Below are 19,202 nucleotides of genomic sequence, written 5' to 3' on the forward strand. Positions count from 1 at the left end.
CTCTGAATATTGAAATCTTACAGCTAGCCACTGCCACTTACTGGGCAGAAAGTATTCCATTAGGGCAACACCTAAAACCCTGTCACACGAAATCCTAAGAGTTAAAGAACAATAAAGATATTTCAAATAAATCCTTAGGGTCCAAAAGACTCAGAAGGCCCACTGTCTCCCAGGGTTTCATTCCGGACGTCCCTTTGGGATGTCTGTGTTAGCAACAGAAGTGTGGAAAGACAAATTGCACAGACCTATTTTTTTTCTTTTAGAAGGATTTCACTTCCAAGAGGGACTCAGGGTTGGGGAGCTGTATCCTTAAATCTGGACCTGACCCTCGCATCTGTCTATACCTGGGCCTGACCCTCACATCTGTCTATACCTGGGCCTGACCCTCACACCTGTCTATACCTGGGCCTGACCCTCGCATCTGTCTATACCTGGGCCTGACCCTCACACCTGTCTATACCTGGGCCTGACCCTCACATCTGTCTATACCTGGGCCTGACCCTCACATCTGTCTATACCTGGGCCTGACTCTCTCATCTGTCTATACCTGGGCCTGACCCTTGCATCTGTCTATACCTGGGCCTGACCCTCACATCTGTCTATACCTGGGCCTGACCCTTGCATCTGTCTATATCACACAGGGAGAGGCTGCAAGGTTACAGGAGGGATTTATTAGTACAGGAAAAGATCCAGACCCTGACATCGGCTCTGAGAGGAGAGCGCTGTGTGTGTACGTACTCTGAAACACTGGATGTGAAAGTAGAGATTCAGGGTCTCGATGATCATCGCGGCTCCTTTACCCAGAGCGAGCCCGCAGGAGGAGCAGAGCTTCTTCCCGCTAATAGACCTGGGTCAGAAAGAGAGACAGTGAGAGCCCTGGCTCACACAACAGGCGACCTCATGCACAGATGGACACGTGGAGTTTACAAAATGCTTCGACCATGAATAATATGAGGATCACAAACAGACAATGAATTTGGAATTATGCAGAGCCATACACTGCCATCAAGGCCTGAGCTGAAGGTGATGGGCCTCCTTGTGGTGCTGAGTCCGCTGTGTCTGAGCACCTTGAGATGATTTAATATGTGTATCATATGTTTACAGAAGTCCTAACGAGACACTCAGAGTTACTTTTATTAGGGTTTCAATGTGGCCTTAGTAGTTTCCAGTACATTTATGGTGAGGGAGAATTGTCTGTATTCTGTCAATCATGTATTTTAATAAAACGCTGATTGGCCAGGTAGGAAGTATAGGCGGGTCAACCAGACAGGAAGTAGAGCTAGAAAAGGTACTGAGCCATGTGGGTAACGTAGATAAGGATAATGGGGTAATATGTGTTATAAGAGCTAACAAGTAGCCAGAGCTAAGGGCCAATCAGTTTTATAATCTTATGGAGTCCTGTGTGTGATTTTCTTTGGGGTATGCCGGCTACGGGGTGCTGGGTGGGACAGAAACCCCAACAAGCTGGCCCTCATGTTACACATTTACTTTACAAAGAGTCCATTGTAATGGAGGGGAGAAGGTGCCTTGGGAAGCCTCAGAGATAGGGTCCCTGTCTCTCCTTGACCTCCCTGTGTGCCACCAAGGGCTCTCCTGGGGTTGGCCAGCATATCTCTACTGTGTCTTCCAGAACAAACACTGTCTGCTGGAATGGTACATGCTTTCTGTCTATATTGTAAACTCCTGGGACTGAACCCACCCTCATTCGTCTACCTACAGCCCCGGACACTGTCCACTCACACACTGGAGATAAACTCAACAGCTCACAGTAGGTGAAAGGGCCGGGTCAATGGCCCACCTGCCACCACAGGGCTGTCCCCTTATGGCGGCTTTCCCATGATGCCTTCTGCTGCAAAGCCCTGGGAGAAATTCACCGGTATTGTCATCTGAAAGTCACAGCGGTCCAAAGGGACAGAGAAACAGAAGGGCAGACAGTGAGAGGTCTCATCAAAGGCCTGGCCTCATCAAACCCTAGTGATTAAGATGTACCTCTATCTAGCCATGGAAAGAAAATTCTCTATCAGTGAAAGCCATTTAGTTCTTAGTTATTTGTGCCAGTGACAGACAGACAGCTGGGCAGCTTTTAAAGATATCACGGGGACCAGCTACTGCCCAGAGCCACTGTCAGATCTAGGGAGGGATGGAAGAGGATGAAGTTTTGTTTCCCAGCCTTCCGCTTCTCTGGGGGAGCCAGCAGCCCCCTGCCCTCTGAGGGTTATCATCTTGGAGGCGGAGGCATAGCTGTCGGAGCCCAGCAACTGTCTGGTGGGCCTTCTTATTAGATTGCATGCTCCACACAATGTCATTAAAACCTAATGGCCACGGTCAGCACCACACGTCTGACTTTTTCTACTCCATGCTGATGAATGAATCCGCAGGCAGATGGAGATGCTTACTTGACTCCTCCCCCTCTGTGCATGTGGTCTGAGGAGGAATGTAGACGACAAGTCTCTCAGAATCATTTGGCAAGCACTAATCTGGCCAGAATCATGCCCGTAGGTGCTGGACCATAAAACAGCCTCTGAAAGGCTCACTGACCTCTTATACCTGTTTGGTGACTGGCTGGGAGGGGTAGGAGAACAGGGGGACAGGGGTCCAGCCCAGAAGTTCTCTCGAGGACTTTTCCTGTAACACGGCAACGGAGCCCACAGTTATGAAAAGTTAACAGAAGCCACAATAAAAGACATTTTAGCTTCAAACTAAAACAAAAGGACCACAAAGGAGTCTCCTGCTGGCATCTTGGCTTGATTTGTTTTGAGGTAAGGTGCCTAGGTGGGCCTGAAGTTTGGTCTTCCTCCTGGCTCAGTCTCACAAGTGTGGATTGGGGATGGAAGAGAAGGAAAATTAGCAATTACGTCTAGAAGGAACGCGCAGGTGTGTAAAACGGAAACCACACTGACACTGCTGCTTAGAAAGGAGAATATGGTGATTTCTTCGTCATTTAAATCACGGAGCTGTTATTTAAGCTGTTGAACAAGCTGTTGTTGCACCCTGTGTTTCCTACAAAAACTATAGACTTAATGGGACTGAAAGATGAATAAAAACACAGGAAGAAATTCTTAAGGGCAGCCCAGAAGTTCAGGGAGATGATTTTTTTTTTTTAAAAAAAATCGCTTTATGGTAAAGACCACAAAATTAAAATTAAAAGATATCATGCAGCTAGGGTCATGTGGCCACTCAAACAAACAGGGCGATCTTAGAGGGGATTTTCAGTGCCGTGGCTCCTGCCTTAGATGTCCACACTGAAAGCTGGTGTCGAGACTGTTTAATACTCATTAGGTCATAAGAAATCAGAAGGCTGTAATTTGACGAGGCCGGCATGTCACAAAGTGGCAAGCGCTGCTTGGGAGCCCTGTGTGGGAACAGGTTGTCAGTTTGGAAAAGTTAATATCGTGAGTGAAGAACTAGTCAGGGCACAGAAAAGGACAAGGAAAAGAAAACAGGAACACAGAGGACAAAACTCCTCTGTCTCTGGCTGCTTGACTGGGAGATCCCTTGAGGCCCTGCTCACCCTGCGCCCCGCCCCCACCTCAGATGGTACCTGTCTCCTCCAAAAGTCACATTTTCAAAGTGTAAGCACCATGGCTTGAAAGAAAAAGAGGCTGAAAATCATGCAGTAACCACTGCGAGTCACTGCATCTAGGCGATCTGCGCTCCTGTCGATCCCAGGGCCACAGATACCCAGCCATGAAAACTGGAGGATTCAGAGAGAAGGGTGGTGGTTTAATACCGTGTAGAGAAGGAGGAGAAGCTAACATGGCCTGCTTATGATCCACAGTGCTGTGCTGGTCGTTTGCCAGGCATGGAAATCTGAGGAAGATACCAGTCGCGTTCCAACCTGACAATGAGGAAACTAAGGCGGGAAACACTAAGACACATCCTCAAGGTTCTGTGTCGGTATGAGGCAGACCGGCTCTGTGCCCACACAGTGGGTACCGGATCCAAGTAGAATGACTGGTTAAAGTAATGAATGCTAGGACCTTCCAAGTGCGATACCCGACTTAACTGTGGTCAAAGTGTGATGCGTGGCTTAACTGTGGTCAAAGTGCAATGCACAACTTAACTGTGGTCAAAGTGCAATGCACGGCTTAACTGTGGTCAAAGTGCAATGCACAACTTAACTGTGGTCAAAGTGCAATGCGTGGCTTAACTGGCTTAACCGTGGTCAAAGTGCGATGCACGGTTTATCCGCCATCTTGTTGTGAAGTTCTGGCCTTCTGTAAACTCCTCTCAAACATAACCGGTCAAATTCTGGGGGCAAGATATGTAACTCCCCTAAATTATTCACCTGAAAACTAGGATTATCAACCTCGTAACATTATTGGGAAGGCTCACTGAGACAAAGAGTTTTATACTCTCAAGCACCTATTATGCTGAAGTGCTTCAAAAGGATTCAATGGAGACAGAGCACAGAGAAGCTGCTGCCATCCTTCCATCATACACTGCTCCCCGTCCAGGTCAATACGCTAAAGAAAGAAAGAATCCCACATCCACCTTATTTGTCTACTCACTTCCGCCTTTCACCCGGAGACTCGAGCTGATGATTCAGGTTTTTATCCAGGGGCAGGGTTTTGGGCTTCACGTCTTCTGACATATATGCTGATGGGTTTGATACCTGTTGATTCTGAGGTGGCTCTAAAACCGAGAAAAGAACATAAGCGTGCTCAGCAGCATCACGTTGATACCCAGGAATACACCGGAATGTAATGCGCCAATGGCTGCTGGTCCTCACAGGAATTCTCTGTGGACCGTGTTCCACACATAGCTCAATCTGGCTTGGTGCAGTCTACCCGCCAAGATCATTTCTGGGGTGGGGTTATGTTCAATGGTACAACTGGGACATTAGAAGTATGCACTGTTTATGGTAACTTAAAGGGTTTTTGTCAAGTCTCCCCTTGATTAAAAAAATGCTATTTTCTGTGTATGGTTGTTTTGCCTGCATGTACACCTGTGATCCCACATGTAGGCAGTGCCATGGAGGCCATAAGAGAGTGTCATATTGCCCTGGATACGGAGTGACTGACAGTTGTGCACTGCCATATAGGTGCTGGGAATAGAACCTGGGTCCTTTGAAAGGGCAGTCACTGCTCTTAACCATTTAACCATCTCTCCAGCTCTTCCTTCTAAATTAAGAAATTAATTTATTTATTTGTGTGTGTGTGTGTGTGTGTGTGTGTGTGTGTGTGTGTGTGTGTGAAGGCCGAAGGATCACCATCGGGGAGTTACTTCTCTCTTTCTGCTCTATGAGTCTTCAGGATTGAACTCAAGCCATCGGGCTTTAATGACAAGTTCTTTACTCGCTAATCCATCTCAGCAGCCACAACCTCTATTCTGTAAAGTTCTAATAACTGTCCAAGTCTCACTGAAGCCCCAACGACCTTGTGTAGTCTGGTCACATGACGGGAGTTTATGTGTTACATATTTAACAGAAGCTGTGAGGGTTTACAGCAACCTAAATGTTGGGATTTGTTTCTCCACTCTTACCCTGAGCTAGCTGTGGGCTTGTACCACAGTGTGGGGTCTCAGCCTCCGCCTCTGGCCGCTGGTCCAGATGGATTCCTTTTGACATGGAGTCTTCTGAACAAGCTGAGGGTTCTTGGATTAGGCTGCTAATGATAAAACAAAGATACATCTTCAGAGCAGAGATAACAGCATCTGATCAAACTTACTGTTTCTATACCCAAGGACACAGAGCTAGCAATTACAGTCTAAGGAAAGGAAATAGACTTTTGCTTATTCTTTTGATCTAAAACCACTATAAAATACTGTGCATTTTAACAACAATTTAACACAGTCAAGAAATGATCATTTCTGAGGTCCTCCCTGCCCACCAGATTCTTCAGGCTGAGCATCTCTAGGGATGCTCCCAGATTTTCACAAGAGAGCAATTATTATAGGTTTCACTTGGAAGTCAGGCACGATGAAGCACATATGTAATGCCAGCACTCAGGAGGCAGAGGCAGAAGGATCATGAGTTCAAGGCCAGCCTTGGCTGCAAAGCAATATACTATCTAAAAACAAATGAATAAATAAGTCACTGAGGTCACTTGGGATCTCTGCAGCCTTGGTTAATTCCCCAGCTTTTCAGTGACTTCTGTGTGCAGAGAAAGGAAAGACTTAAGGGGATAAAAGCAAAATTTCTGATGACAATGAAAGGAGCCTGGAGAAAGCAAACAGCAAACTCAGAGCCAAGGCCTGTGTGGAGAACTAGCAGACACGCACATGGAGTGTGCTTTGGGATCCTTCAAATCTCCCCTATCAGAGCTCATTTCCCAGACTCGGAAGCAGTGTTACCTGGAAACAGAGCTGCTCTTCCAGGACCACACCCTGCCAGTCAGACTTGGTGCTCAGTGTCTGCTGCGAGCAGCTCACTCAACGCAAACCCTCACCGGAACTCGGCTCCCAGCCTTGGTCAGTCTATGACACCTAGAAACCTTTCTCATTCTCGGGTCTCTCTGGGATGCTGGGAACGTGTGACAGGCGCATGCGTACTTGCTGATACCTATGTGGGATCTCATGCCCCGGAGGCAAGCATCTGTTTCGTAAGCAGGATGCTGTCAACTTCCTGGGCTTCCTGCAGATTCCTTCCAGGTTAGCCAAGGGTGAGTGGCACTGATAACCTGTAGCCCAGAGTCGGGTCCAGTCTCAGGTACTCTGTGTACGCTGGGTTTTCTGGGTTCAGTTTTGGCTCTCCCATGGAACATTCTAGAGTACACACATGAGTGACTAGCCACAACTGGTTCTGACAAATTGGTTATCCTTCACATTATCACTCCGAGTAAACATGCTCACATCAGTGAGTACAGCCACAGCCAAGTTCAGGTCCACAGTGGAACCAAGGTAGGTGGAACCTCAGGACTTGAACTTCTTTTCTCTCTGGCACAGCCGCTAGTTCAGGTAACTGAAAGCTTAGGTGTTGGGTCAACAAGAAGCTTCTTTGATGATTTGCACTATTTTCCTTATTTAAAACAGGTCTCCCTTATTATTTTTTTACATTATTATTAAAACATTTATAATGTGCATGTATATGATGTGTTGAATTAACCCAGTTTGTGAAATAACCAGGCTAGCTAAAAGATAAAACAATTATATTTTCATTTATTATAAGGGGAAAACTCACAAAACAGGAACGAGAAGTTCAAACTCAGCTGTGCTGTGAGGAAACCACAGAGAGAGCGTACCGGGGCCATGTGCCTATTTTTCTCCAGGTCCCAGAAAGCCACACCCTAACTCAGTCCCACCTCTTAAAGATTCCCCATCAATGATGTTTGTGCTCACGTCACACCATGCATGTGGAGGACAGAGGATGACCATGGAGTTGGGTCTCTCCTACTTGTATGTGCTTTCTGGGGATCGAACTCAGGTTGCAGGCTTGAGTAGTATGTGACATTATCCTCGGAGCCATCTCTCCAGCTCTTAAATTTAATTATATTTTTTTTTGAGATATGCTCTTATTATGTCCTCAAGGCTGGCCTCAAATTTATGATCCTTTTGTCTCTCCTGTCACCACAACTGGCTTTGCCTGTTTAAAAATAAGTCTATATATTCATGGACCCAAGGACACTGACTTCAGCGCTGCTGGAGCGTGTTTAAGCAACATGGAATGCAGCATTAGACTGATCATCTTAAAGCAGTGGGATCGCCTTCCTGGGAGGGAATTCCCATGCACGCTTGGATGGGCACACACCTGTCCTCCTTCGGTGAACCACTTTCCCCAGCCTTGAGCAACTGGTCACTGTCGCTCTCCTGGAAAGGTATCTTCTGTCTTCTCTCTTTCTCTTTGTCTTGAGAGTTTTCCAAGTCCACTTTATTCTGATGGAAAAATTGGGATCATTGTGAATATATTTTTTAGATGCGCTAGATGACTTTCATATTTGAGCATGGACTCTCTGAAACCCACCCCCTAATGACTTACATCTGACCACGGACTACCTGAAACCTAACCCATCCCCTTTCCTCTCTTTGAATAATGAAAATTTTCTTCTATTTTTTTTGCTCTAAATTTAAAGAAATGATTAATATGTTCTTTTTGTACAAGTGAATGAGATTCGCTATAAGATTGCAGACATGCATACAACGTGCCGATGATAGCCACCCCGCTCTTCTACTCCTGCCCCAACCCTGTTTGTCAGTCCCCCTGCTTACAATTCGAAGACTAGTCTCCTAAACTAACAGAGTTCAACAGTTTTCAAATATTTAGAATAAATGTGCCATTGAGATCTTTCTAAAAAATGATCACAAAAGGGATTGGTCAAGAAACTTCCCTTTCCAAACAAAACAAAGACATGGGACTGCTTACTTCAGGACAAAAGGCCTTAGGTAGCCATGAGTTATTTGATTTAACATGTTTCTATCTATACCCCCACCACCTTGGGGGATGTGGGACTGACCAGCCTTTCCAGGATCTCTCTACCCAAAGACATGTCAGGTTCATGTGGAATTTTACGGGTAATGAACTTGTTTTAATGCAGCAGGTGGAGAATGCACTGGGGGGCATATCTGCTGCCAATCATGCAGAGGGGTGCATGGCATGGTGGGGGGCACATGGCTGTGGAAGGAAAGAGTGATGCTTGCTCCAGGCAGAGAGAAGGTTCCAGCACATGGGTTTACTATCCTGCTAGCCTGTCCGGGAAGATCTGGTCAGGGCAAGGGCTACTGCTCTGCAGGAAAGGAGCCTAGGGCTGGGTGACAGCGGGAACAACACACCAGGTGTCGTGTCCACGCAGGAGCTGCTGTGGCTCTGGACGAACAGCCAGCTTTGGTATGAGGTTACTAAGTGTGATGGGAAGCCTGGCTTAAGTTACTTACGTCACACTCGGTGGCTTCCATCAGTGATCTTACCGTAGTCCCGCTGCCGTCAGTGACAGACAAGGAAGTAGACAGCTGGTCTGCAGAACTCGAGGAAAGAGTGAAGGGGACCACCGTGTCTTCAATTATCTTACGCTCCTAGGGCAAAGACAGGGATAAATGAAAAAAAAAAAAAAGAAAAAAGATTTTAAAAATCTGTCAAGAGAAAAAGACACATTAAGGAACTCCAGGAAAAGAAGATTCATCAGAACATATACAAGAAAGCAGGGCATTAAGGAAATCGCATTTTTCCAGAGCACACAAATCAAATACACCGAGTAGGCAGGAGTTTAGAACTTCGTATTGAATTTACAAACACGAAGTTTAACTAGTGTTTAATTAATCAGAAAAGCAGGGTGAAGCAAAACTACTGTGGAGCTTATCAGCTAAATCAGTTATGCGGAAGGCAAAGTTCCCAACAATATTGACAATAAACTTTAGATAATGAACACTTTAGACGGCCTCTCCAAATTCTGTTGCTGTTGTTAAAACATTACAAGCTCACAAGTCTCCTCTAAAGTTCTCCAGCCTGGTGTATTGCTGTAGACAGTAGTAAGGATGTATTTAGCTTCAATGCTAAAATTATCCTACAAAACAAATTCATTACTACAAACACTCTTGCTGTAAGTGAGTACACACACAGATTGCTGGGTTTTTTCATTTGTTTGTTTTTGGTTTTTCGAGACAAGGTTTCTCTGTGAAGAGTCCTGGCTGTCCTGGAACTCGCTTTGTAGACCAGGCTGTCCTCAAACTCAAAGAGATCCACTTGCCTCTGCCTCCCAAGTGCTGGGATTAAAGATGTATGCCACCACTACCTGCCTTTTTTAAAAATTATTTTTAAGACTTATTTATTATGTATACAGCGTTCCCCGTGAAGGTCAGAAGAGGTCATGAGATCTCCTTATGGATGGCTGTGAGTCACCATGTGGTTGCTAGGAACTGAACTCAGGACCTCTGGAAGAACAGGCAGTGCTCTTAACAACCGAGCCATCTCTCCAGCCCTGATATTGCTGTTTTTATGTTCTCTAAGATAGATCAAGAATCAGATATTGATGTGATCACAGTGGCTTCTTGAACATGGCCCAATGCGTTCTTCCTATAGCCCACATGGGGTCTGTCAGAACCCATATGATGTGGTTCTCTTTCAAGAGACTGAAGGGACACTGCTGCAGGACAGAGTCAGACACACCCACAACCAGCTTACACTGCAGACACAAAGGGAAGTGACAGACTTTGAGGGACTGTGTTGTCAAAGTCACATTCTTCTTGGCAATTTCCTACCTCTTCGTAGTACCTGCGTTCTTCTTCTTCCACCTCCTTTTGGGCCTTTTCCCACTCTTCCTTCAACTTATCTTGTTCCTTCTGGTACCTCTCCTGTCATGGGATGTCCAAAGAACATTTGGGAGTGACCACCGTACCCCATCGCTGGGATGTTCCCCCTCTTCTAAAGCACCGTGCACAATACATTACAAGATATTCTTCATGAGTGAACATTTGGAATCTAACGCATGCACACCGTAGAAAGAGATGCTGGGTATTAGGTACGAGTCAGGTACATGTGGTGGTTTGAATGAGGAACACCTCCTACTGGCTCGTGTATCTGGGCACTTGGTCCCACTTAGTGGTACTGTTTGGGAAGCTTTAGGATGTGGAGCTTGGCCAGAGGAAGTATGTCACTGGGGTTGGGCTCTGAGGTTTTAGGGACCAATCTCCCTTGCTCTTCTCTCTCTGCTTCTACCGTGTGAATGAAATGTGACCACTTGGCTTTCTCACTGCCAGCCAGGCCTCTGGCTCCCACTGCCATGCCTTCCCCACTGTGACAGACTGTAGCACTCTGGAACTGTCAGCCAAAATAAACCTTTTCTCCTAACTTGCTTTTTGTCAGGGCATTTTTTTTTTTATCACAACAAGAGAAAATTAACTAACACAGACATTTAAAATCCCATGGGAAGTCAGATTTCTGCTGTCGTGTTTTTCAGAATTTCTCTTCAGACAGACAATTGTTCATGAAGGATGAAAAAATCAACAATCAACAATCTCCCTCAGCTTGGGAGGTCCTAGGTAGGCTACCCATAGAGTCTACTTCAGCTGAGCCTCTCAGAGGTGAGTTTTGCTATTTCACCAACAGAAATATATTGCTGGGCTGGGGAAGTAGTTGCTTAGCACGTTCCATGGTCTAGGTTTGAACCCCACCCCTGTAAATACCAACCAATTAAAGCCCAAGCCAACCAACACTGCTGGCAAGGAAGTTTAATAAAAGGTTATAAAATCTACTAAGTTTATAAGAGAGACAGGGCAGAAAAGTCCAAAGCACTCCAGACAACCATCAGCTGAGAGGCAGAAGCATTCTGCGTATCACCATGGCAATGAGATGAGGCCTTCCAGGCCCAGCTCACAGTAACTTTAATCAAGAGAGCCTTTAAACCGCTCATCACAGTGCTTTGGTGTGAGAGTTTCCATTCCTGTGCTCAGAAAGGGTGCAATACTCGTCACCACTTCTGAGATATAATAAAACACTCCTTATAAGAATGATATAAAAATATACAGGAAGTCCCTGACAGCTCACCAGAAAAAAAAAAATAGTATGTGAAGATCAAAATCAGTGTTTGAAATGAGAACTGATCCCGTGAAAACCTCAAAAATGAAAACCTCAGGGCTGGAGAGATGGCTCAGTGGTTAAGAGTACTGACTGCTCTTCCAGAGGTCCTGAGTTCAATTCCCAGCAACCACATGGTGGCTCACAGCCATCTACAATGAGATCTGGTGCCCTCTTCTGGCGTGCGAGCATACATGGAGGCAGAATGTTGTATACATAATAAATAAATAAATCTTTTTAAAAAAATGAAAACCTCATAGACAAAGGAGACATGCGCTTGTGCACACATGTTCCAACACCTGACGTGTTACTGTCGTTGTCTGGGGCTAGGACAGGCCTGTGAGTCTCTCTGGAGGGACGACATGGAGGTGTCCCCAGACAGCAGCTGCTATGTCACGACTCAGGTGCAAAAGGCTCTCATGGGGACATCTGCAGACGGGTGCTCTTGCTGATTCTAGTAGAGCACTGCTGGCCAAACCATGGCAGAAGCCGTAGATACAAGTGAAACTTATTATCAGAACCAAATAGTGCAGAAGCTGGGCATGGCGCTGCACGCCTGTAATCCCAGTGCTCAGGAGAGAGACAGCAGGGTCTTTGAAAATTCCAGACCAGGCAGGGTTATCTAGTGAGTCTCAAAAAACAAACACACAAAAGAAACCAAAGCCAATTCCAAAAATAAAACAAACGGCCCCTCATTCCAGAATACTATAAAGATTTAGAATGGAAATCCAGAGGTTCTTATTATCGTTTAGGTCATCAAGGCCTAGCCCTTTGAAGTTTCCAAAGGGACCTAACTGAACTGCAGAGCTAAATTCAAATAGTTGATTTTTACCATTGAACCCACTCCCTTACCCATGGGAATCAGGGCAAAGGGTTAGGATAAAATAGGAAGAGAAAGGAGAATAAATCGCTTTGCCCTTCAGTTCTAGAGTAGCAGGAACCATCAAATTCAACAAGGTTTACACCACTTCTTTATGTGAGTGTCTGAGTGTGTAGTAGAAACAGCATAGGTTTTAGGGAGTAGAGACTTAGGCTTGGGTCCAGGCCCTGCATCTATCAACCATGCGATATTGGGCGGTTAACCCAACATCTGTGACCCTTTGCCTTTTCACCTAAACACAGGCTATTCAGATGTGTTCCTGGCACACCCCAAGTATACAAATAGGTCAGTTTCAGAGGTCACTAAGTCACTGTGGGCAGAAAGCAAATGGAAGCGTGTTACATTTCTTCTTGGAATACTTCTAGAATCGACCATTATCAGTTTTCGCTGAAAAATGGAATGAAAATTCTGTTAAAGGAATTAGACTGATGTCAAATTTTATTCTACCTTAATGTTATCAAATAGTTTTTGGGCAATTCGTTCTCTTTGCTTCTTGAACTGAGAACTGGTGACTAAGGAGGTAATGAGTACAGGCCGACCCTTAATAATTACCTAGAGATATATTTTTTAAAGTATTTAATATGAGTATTTTTCCCCACTTCTTGTCGTCACTGGACCTGTTAGCAGGAACAATCAGGTACAAGGCTCGGTTGCCTGGACACCGAGCATAGACAAACTCCTGAGTTTCTGAGAACTGGATTCCATGTTCCCTGTGCTAAAAGTCTATTCAATGCAACAGACATCGCAAGTACACAGTTACCGAGCACAGGGAAACCAGCAGGCTGGTCCTACCTGGAGCAGACGCTCTTGTTCCTGCTGCCATTTCTCCTGTCGCCTACGCTCCTCTTCCGGGTTCCATGCCCAGAACTTAAACTGCTCAGGAAAAACAAAGACAGCAACCCCACGATCAGAACTGGGTGCCTTGCCAGGGCAAGAAGACAATAGCCTCCAATATGGTACCCAAGGGACATAGAAACAAATCACACAACTAAATGTCCTCTTTGGTGGCAGAAACCGCTTCCAAACTTAATCCCTTTTTACTTTGATTTCAAGCTGCCGGGCTGGTTCTATGCCTCGGTGCTTCTTTATGGGTAACAGAAACACAGTGCCTAACCACAAGAATGAGAAGGCTTTGCTCCATGTCTCTCGGGAGCATGAGGAGTCTTAGAAGCACCCGTGCTCCTGGGCACGGCGCTTGTTGCCTGTGCTAATTCTGGCTTATACCAGGAGAGATGTATCGTCTAAGAACTAGGGTCTTTTGGACCTGAAGTGAGCCCCTTATACCACTATTGCTTTCCCAAAGTGGGTTAATGTCACCTGGAGAGCAAGGTGAGTGGAGCCCCAGCCCTGAGGCCAGCATACTAAATACTCAAACCCAAGACTGATAATAAACAAATCTTTAGAGAAGGTTTTAGCAAGTTGGAGAACAAACAAAAACACAGCTGGATTTTCTACCGGCATCTATGGATTCTCTCACGTGTTCTACTTTCCCCAACAGGAAATGACAGTATATCTTTCTGCAGTGACTTTTCTTCTCCATCCCCACCCAGGGGCGCATGAATAGTTTGACAACCCTGGAAGTCAATGGCTTGCATCATCCTCTTCAGTTATGTGTGGTGATGCCAGCTTTACAGACATTCTGGGGTTCTTAGCTTCCAGGAAACCTGGGATTACCACTGTTGGTTTATGATTGGACTTTCACATACGGTTCCTAGTTCTGAGACGTGGTTGGAGAGATTAAAGGTATGAGGCAAGTGGTGGTCCATTCTACATGGCCACAAAGGGAGCATCTTGGACTGATCACTGGAGAGGGAGGGATCATTCCTGTATCAGGCACCATATAGCAGCAACTATATGATGATTTCAAGTAAGGCTCACCATCACCCCAGAAGAAAGCTATTTGCATCTCACTGTGCAGTCAAGGAAGATTAAACAGGGAGGATTTATAAAGCACCTCCTGCGGCTAGTAAACCCGGACTCACGGATACAAAGAAATAAGCATTTTGTTTCCAGGCAGGACAGGATAATGACTTTATATAATGATATACAATCTTGGTGCCAGAAAGCATCAAACTGTTTCAAAATAAAAATGTTTGGATCTCAGTTTTGGTTAAGAAAATCAAACATAAGTTGAAATCACTCCAAATGCACAACCTGGTTCTTTAAGGGGGACTACTTACGGGTGTGGTTACGGGGGACTTCTCACTGCTCGGAGAATCGGCTACACAGAGTAAAAAGACAGAAAAGAAGGCATCAGTGTGGGTGGCTTCTGGCTGTGCTGGTCTTTTGCTCCTCTCAGTGGAGGGTGGCTCCTAGGTTAACTTGGGCAGCATTAGGAAATCACAGTAGAGCAGAGCCTCGCGGCAGGTTGTGCCCGTCACCAAGAGGACTGAGAGGGTGACCCATGAAGCAGCGCCACGTACTAGACTCTAGGAAGCAATGACTACAGCTATTAGTGCCGGCTCTTAGCACACCCTGCATTCTGGCGAACAGAGCAGGTCCCCCACTGTCTGACACGGAGAAGTACCACACAGAGAGGCCGATGTCATCCAGGAAGAGCAGCGAGTGACACAGTTAACAAGAGAACACCACATCTGTGGCCAACGCTTCTCAGCTGATTTCAAGGGGAAGCGGATGGTAAAGAGCCAGGTGGGTGGTGTTACTTCTCTGGCATCTCAAAAATCAATATAAAGCTCTGTGAAATCCTCCCAATTTTAGTATGACCGTGCTGATTGATACCAAAGAACAAGCTCATTGCTAACTGTGTGTCACAGACAAGCATCTTTTTTTTCTTTTAAGTATCTTAAATCGGAAATGAAGACAAACGACAGACACCATTGGTTGCCCCAACATGAATTTTTACATATAAGAGATGCAGCTACCCAGTATGCCGTTTACCTGACTGGGAGAAAAACTGGGACCGTAGCCAAGAGTTCTGAACTCTCAGCAGAACACTGGCACTGCTAGGCACCTCTAGATCAGATGGCAAAATAGAATAAACAGAAATCCGTGAAACCGGGCGAGAACCGAGAACACATCCCCACACGTCAAAGAAGGGGCAGCTCTAGCTGAGCCAGGAACTGAACGACTCTCAACCCAGTGTGACACAGCTCACCGGAATACATGTAAAACCTGACGATATGGACAATGGGCAGTCGAACTGGGCAGTCTGTGTTTCTGCTGTGGAGGTGCTGAGGGAAAGGTTTCAGGCCCATACTTAGTGGGAATATTGTTCAAGAGTTAAAAGTCATGACGACACAGCGGTGCACTGTGCAGGGGCAACTTTAGGGAAGAATAAAAGGGCAGGAGAGATGCACAGTGGGCTGGTTGATGCTATCCACATCACACCTGAAGGGGTGAGGATGAGGCTGTTTTCCTGTCACACATAGAGACAGGTACATGTCTGTGATAGCGTGCAGTGTGCCAAGCATACACAACTCCCGGCAAGCATTTGCACCTTATGCATTGGGCTCTGTCATGTGAACTCTCAGAGCAACAAACACTGCAGGTCGAAGCCTGTGTTTTATAGAAACATAACTTTGGCATAACTTTCCTGTTTCCAGAGGGCTGGATAAAGGAAACCCGCAGGCTTTAACTGTATTTTAGGAATGTTTCCAGGGCGTTGAAAGGCTGTATTGATGCACATGTGTGTGTTTGGGGGCGCCTGTGGAATCTTATTTGGGCTGACAGGCAGATCTACAGCGGCCTGTGTGAGCATCTATAAATAGATGACTTCAAAGAAATTGGGGAGACACCAATTTCTGTGGAAGAGAGAAAATTTATGAGGTGTCGCTCTAGGGCTCCTGGTTCTTTTGGACTGGATGACGGAATTCAAGCCAGTTGCTTAAGTGTGGACCAAATTCTTAGGCCTGAGTCATAAGCCACAGCTTCTTCCACCACAGTCCAATCAAAGGCAACCATGTCTTCATAGATCACATCTACTAGAGGCCCCTGGCATCTAGAAAGATCATTTTGTAGAGTCTAAATAATCATACAGTCAGCTTCATGCCCAGCAGCAATGTCTTTGAGGCACCATTTACATAACGACTTCAAGTCAGTGGCTTCCAGGCTGGGATTCCTGGGCTGACTGGACGCATGGTCTTGCTAGAAGCACAGAAAGAGCCTCTGGCCAGATCTACAGAACCAGACACTGAAGGTTTGGTCCCAGCCCCGCAGGTTCGGGCACACACTCATGTTTGAGAACTACTGCTTCAAGCTGTGTTCCTGTCCTGTTAATGATTTTTCTTCTTTAGAAAAGCATTCTAAAAGAGTTTATTCTTTCTGCCTAGCGCCTGGCTCCATACTTCCACCCCTATCGCTAGAATTCTATTCTCTTAAAAACTGGTGGATGGTGATTTCTCCTTGACAGGTGATAGCTAGTCCCTGGGGAAAACCAAAGGGGGAGCGCTGTAGCTCAGAATGTGATGAGCGAGGCTTTAAACCCAGGTGGTCTACTCCCAGCACTCACACTTAGGATCACAGAGTTCAGGAGCCACACATCATAACAGAATAAGGGCCTCCAAACCCAGTTCTCCTTTGAGAAATTACCTTTAAAAATACTCCAGTGTAATGAGTTTTTATTTTTTAAACCATTCAACTTGGGTAAGACATGAATTAAAGTTCCTTAATTCAATAGCAGTTTCTCAAAACCAGAATGCCTGTGTTTAACGGGGGTTGGAAAATACAAATATCTGAGGCATCAGGACTAATTGGTGAGGCTTACATATTTAACCTAACTATAGTTCTTGCCTACTAGTTATAAAGTGCTAGAAATGGAACATAATTACAATGTCTAAATATGGCCAACTGGTTGACCCCGTTGTGAGATTTTATTTTTATTAATTATTTCCAGGACTGTAAGGCTGAAAAGGTTGGGTCAAATGTTTTGGAGGTGGTACTGAGTCTGCCTCTCCATTAAGAGACTAATACCCACTAGTATGTGTACCACTTAGTTTCCTACCAAGTGCTCTTTGTTCTGTATACAGCTCGCAAAAGCAATCAATGAAAGTTAATGGAGACCAACTCAGCGGGTGTTAATGGTGACCCCAAATAGCTTCTCACTCTTGAAAAGAGAGGTAATAATAAATCATGAATAATGACACCATACCGTCCTCTCTGACAGATTAGATCTATGAAACACACTGGAGGAAAATGTTAAAGAGGCACATGGAGCCTTACGGTCCTACCAACCCTAGCTGGTTTGCACTGGTGCAGCCTTAGGATGATCACTTGGAGAAATAATCCCCAAGGATGGTAGTGTTCTTCGAATGCTATATTCTCCACTTCACATTCCTAAGGTCCTTCCTGGTGGTGTGAGCACTTGGGTTTCTCACGAGGCTAAGGGTATAAAGTGAGCTCATATATGGTGCACAAAGTGGGAGCTTTAAGGCCTTCACAGATCCTCAGCTCCCATATTTCTCCAAGTTACCTTCTCTACATTATATCAAACATTAAAACATAGCAAATATACAAAACACATTAAAATGTACGCAAAGTATGCTATGTGTTAAACATATTAAAACATACTCTTAGTGTGTATGTGTTACTATACACATACTGAAGATATATCTTTAAATGTTTCATGTATTTTACTTTTCATTTATGAAAATATTAAATGTTCTTATTAGGAAGATTTTTTATTTGTTTGGTTTTTTTTTTTTTTTTTTGAGACAGGGTTTCTCTTTGTCCCCCTGGCTGTTCTGAAACTTCCTCTGTAGACCAAACTGGCCTTGAACTCAGATATCCACCTGTCTCTGCCTCCAGAGTGCTGGGATTAGAGGCATGCACCCCCACTACCTAGTCATGAAGAACTTTTTGAAAGAGCAAAATTTTGGTTGAGTAACTATACTAATCATTGTGTATACCCAAGACTTAGGTCAAACAAAAAGAACAGAGGATCTGACTTTCCCAAAGTTAATATTAAGTAAAACGGGTTATTTTTATAGACTGGAATTAATAATAAAGTTCATATAATAATAGATTTTTTGAAAAACAAATTGAGTTTTTATTTTTAATTATCTCATCATGTTTTGGAGCCAAGACAAAACAAGTTTGAAGGTCTCAATACTATCAGGCCCTGTTGTACCCACAATGCCTAGCTGACAAGGTGGTCTTCGTGGCGAGGTTCCTGATGTCAAAACAGAACGTACCTCTCAGCTTTCTGATCTGAAATTCTCAATTCACAGACTCTGGTGAGGAATATGGCTACAGGAACATCACATGAAGGTTGCCACCAGCTATTCCTATGAGGTACATTTTCCCACAGGTGGGCCCAGCAGACTAAGAAGATCTAAGAGAACACTCCCCCCCCCCCCTTACCTTGAGAATCGAGATTTGGCAAATGCAGTTGGTTGGTTTCAGGCATTTTGTTGAGAAAAGGAAATGTCAAGGTTGCTTCTGGTTCTGGGGATTTTGGCTTTGCTACCTGAAACACAGCAACAGACACAGACACTAGAAAGATTGTCCAGCAATTAACCTGTGGATTGATTTTACACTATGACTACTTAAACAAGCCGGTAAGCTTAAATGCTTAATTTTACAATACAATTTTTCCTTTCCTAATGATTTTTTCACACTTTACTGAATCAATAAAGTGGTTGATATTTTTCTAGAAATTAAGTAAGCGCATAAGAATGTGGTGATCCCCTTTCTTCAACCTCAGAAGACATTGGAGCCTTTCCCCTCCCTCACCTTCTTTTTGGACAAGGTCTTACTACTTAGTCCTGGCTGTAAGGCTAAGCATTATAGTAATCCTCTTTTAATGGACATTACTCCGAATACAGTATTCTACTCTCCCACAAAGTTATGCAACACACATATACTTTGCCCGTTGACAAAGATACATTGCCAAAACAGCTAGTGCCAGCACGGGGGTCCTTA

The 19,202-nt window shown here is 44.9% G+C and overlaps 1 protein-coding gene across 18 annotated transcripts in view; it reads right to left on the reverse strand.

The window, feature by feature from the left end:
• Nucleotides 1-19,202, reverse strand: part of LOC125387582 (LIM and calponin homology domains-containing protein 1) — a 317,590-nt gene that overhangs the window by 11,232 nt on the left and 287,156 nt on the right. For 4 of the 18 annotated variants that reach the window (XM_087908986.1, XM_087908990.1, XM_087908991.1 and 1 more), the window contains 10 exons: nucleotides 18,642-18,747; nucleotides 15,222-15,296; nucleotides 14,504-14,544; nucleotides 13,116-13,196; nucleotides 10,129-10,221; nucleotides 8,842-8,946; nucleotides 7,688-7,812; nucleotides 5,485-5,609; nucleotides 4,512-4,635; nucleotides 2,298-2,625 (listed from right to left, as the gene is read on the reverse strand). In XM_087908986.1, the coding sequence (XP_087765112.1) occupies nucleotides 2,313-2,625; nucleotides 4,512-4,635; nucleotides 5,485-5,609; nucleotides 7,688-7,812; nucleotides 8,842-8,946; nucleotides 10,129-10,221; nucleotides 13,116-13,196; nucleotides 14,504-14,544; nucleotides 15,222-15,296; nucleotides 18,642-18,747 (1,188 nt within the window). In that variant the 3' untranslated portion in view covers nucleotides 2,298-2,312. Of the gene's footprint in view, nucleotides 1-738; nucleotides 848-2,297; nucleotides 2,626-4,511; nucleotides 4,636-5,484; nucleotides 5,610-7,687; nucleotides 7,813-8,841; nucleotides 8,947-10,128; nucleotides 10,222-13,115; nucleotides 13,197-14,503; nucleotides 14,545-15,221; nucleotides 15,297-18,641; nucleotides 18,748-19,202 lie in introns of those variants that run through there. The other 14 variants (XM_085691813.2, XM_085691818.2, XM_085691821.2 and 11 more) reach the window with 9 other exon arrangements.

The sequence above is a fragment of the Myodes glareolus genome, chromosome 8 (genome assembly GCF_982192425.1).
Source record: "Myodes glareolus chromosome 8, mMyoGla1.1, whole genome shotgun sequence".
NCBI classification, from domain to species: domain Eukaryota; kingdom Metazoa; phylum Chordata; class Mammalia; order Rodentia; family Cricetidae; genus Myodes; species Myodes glareolus.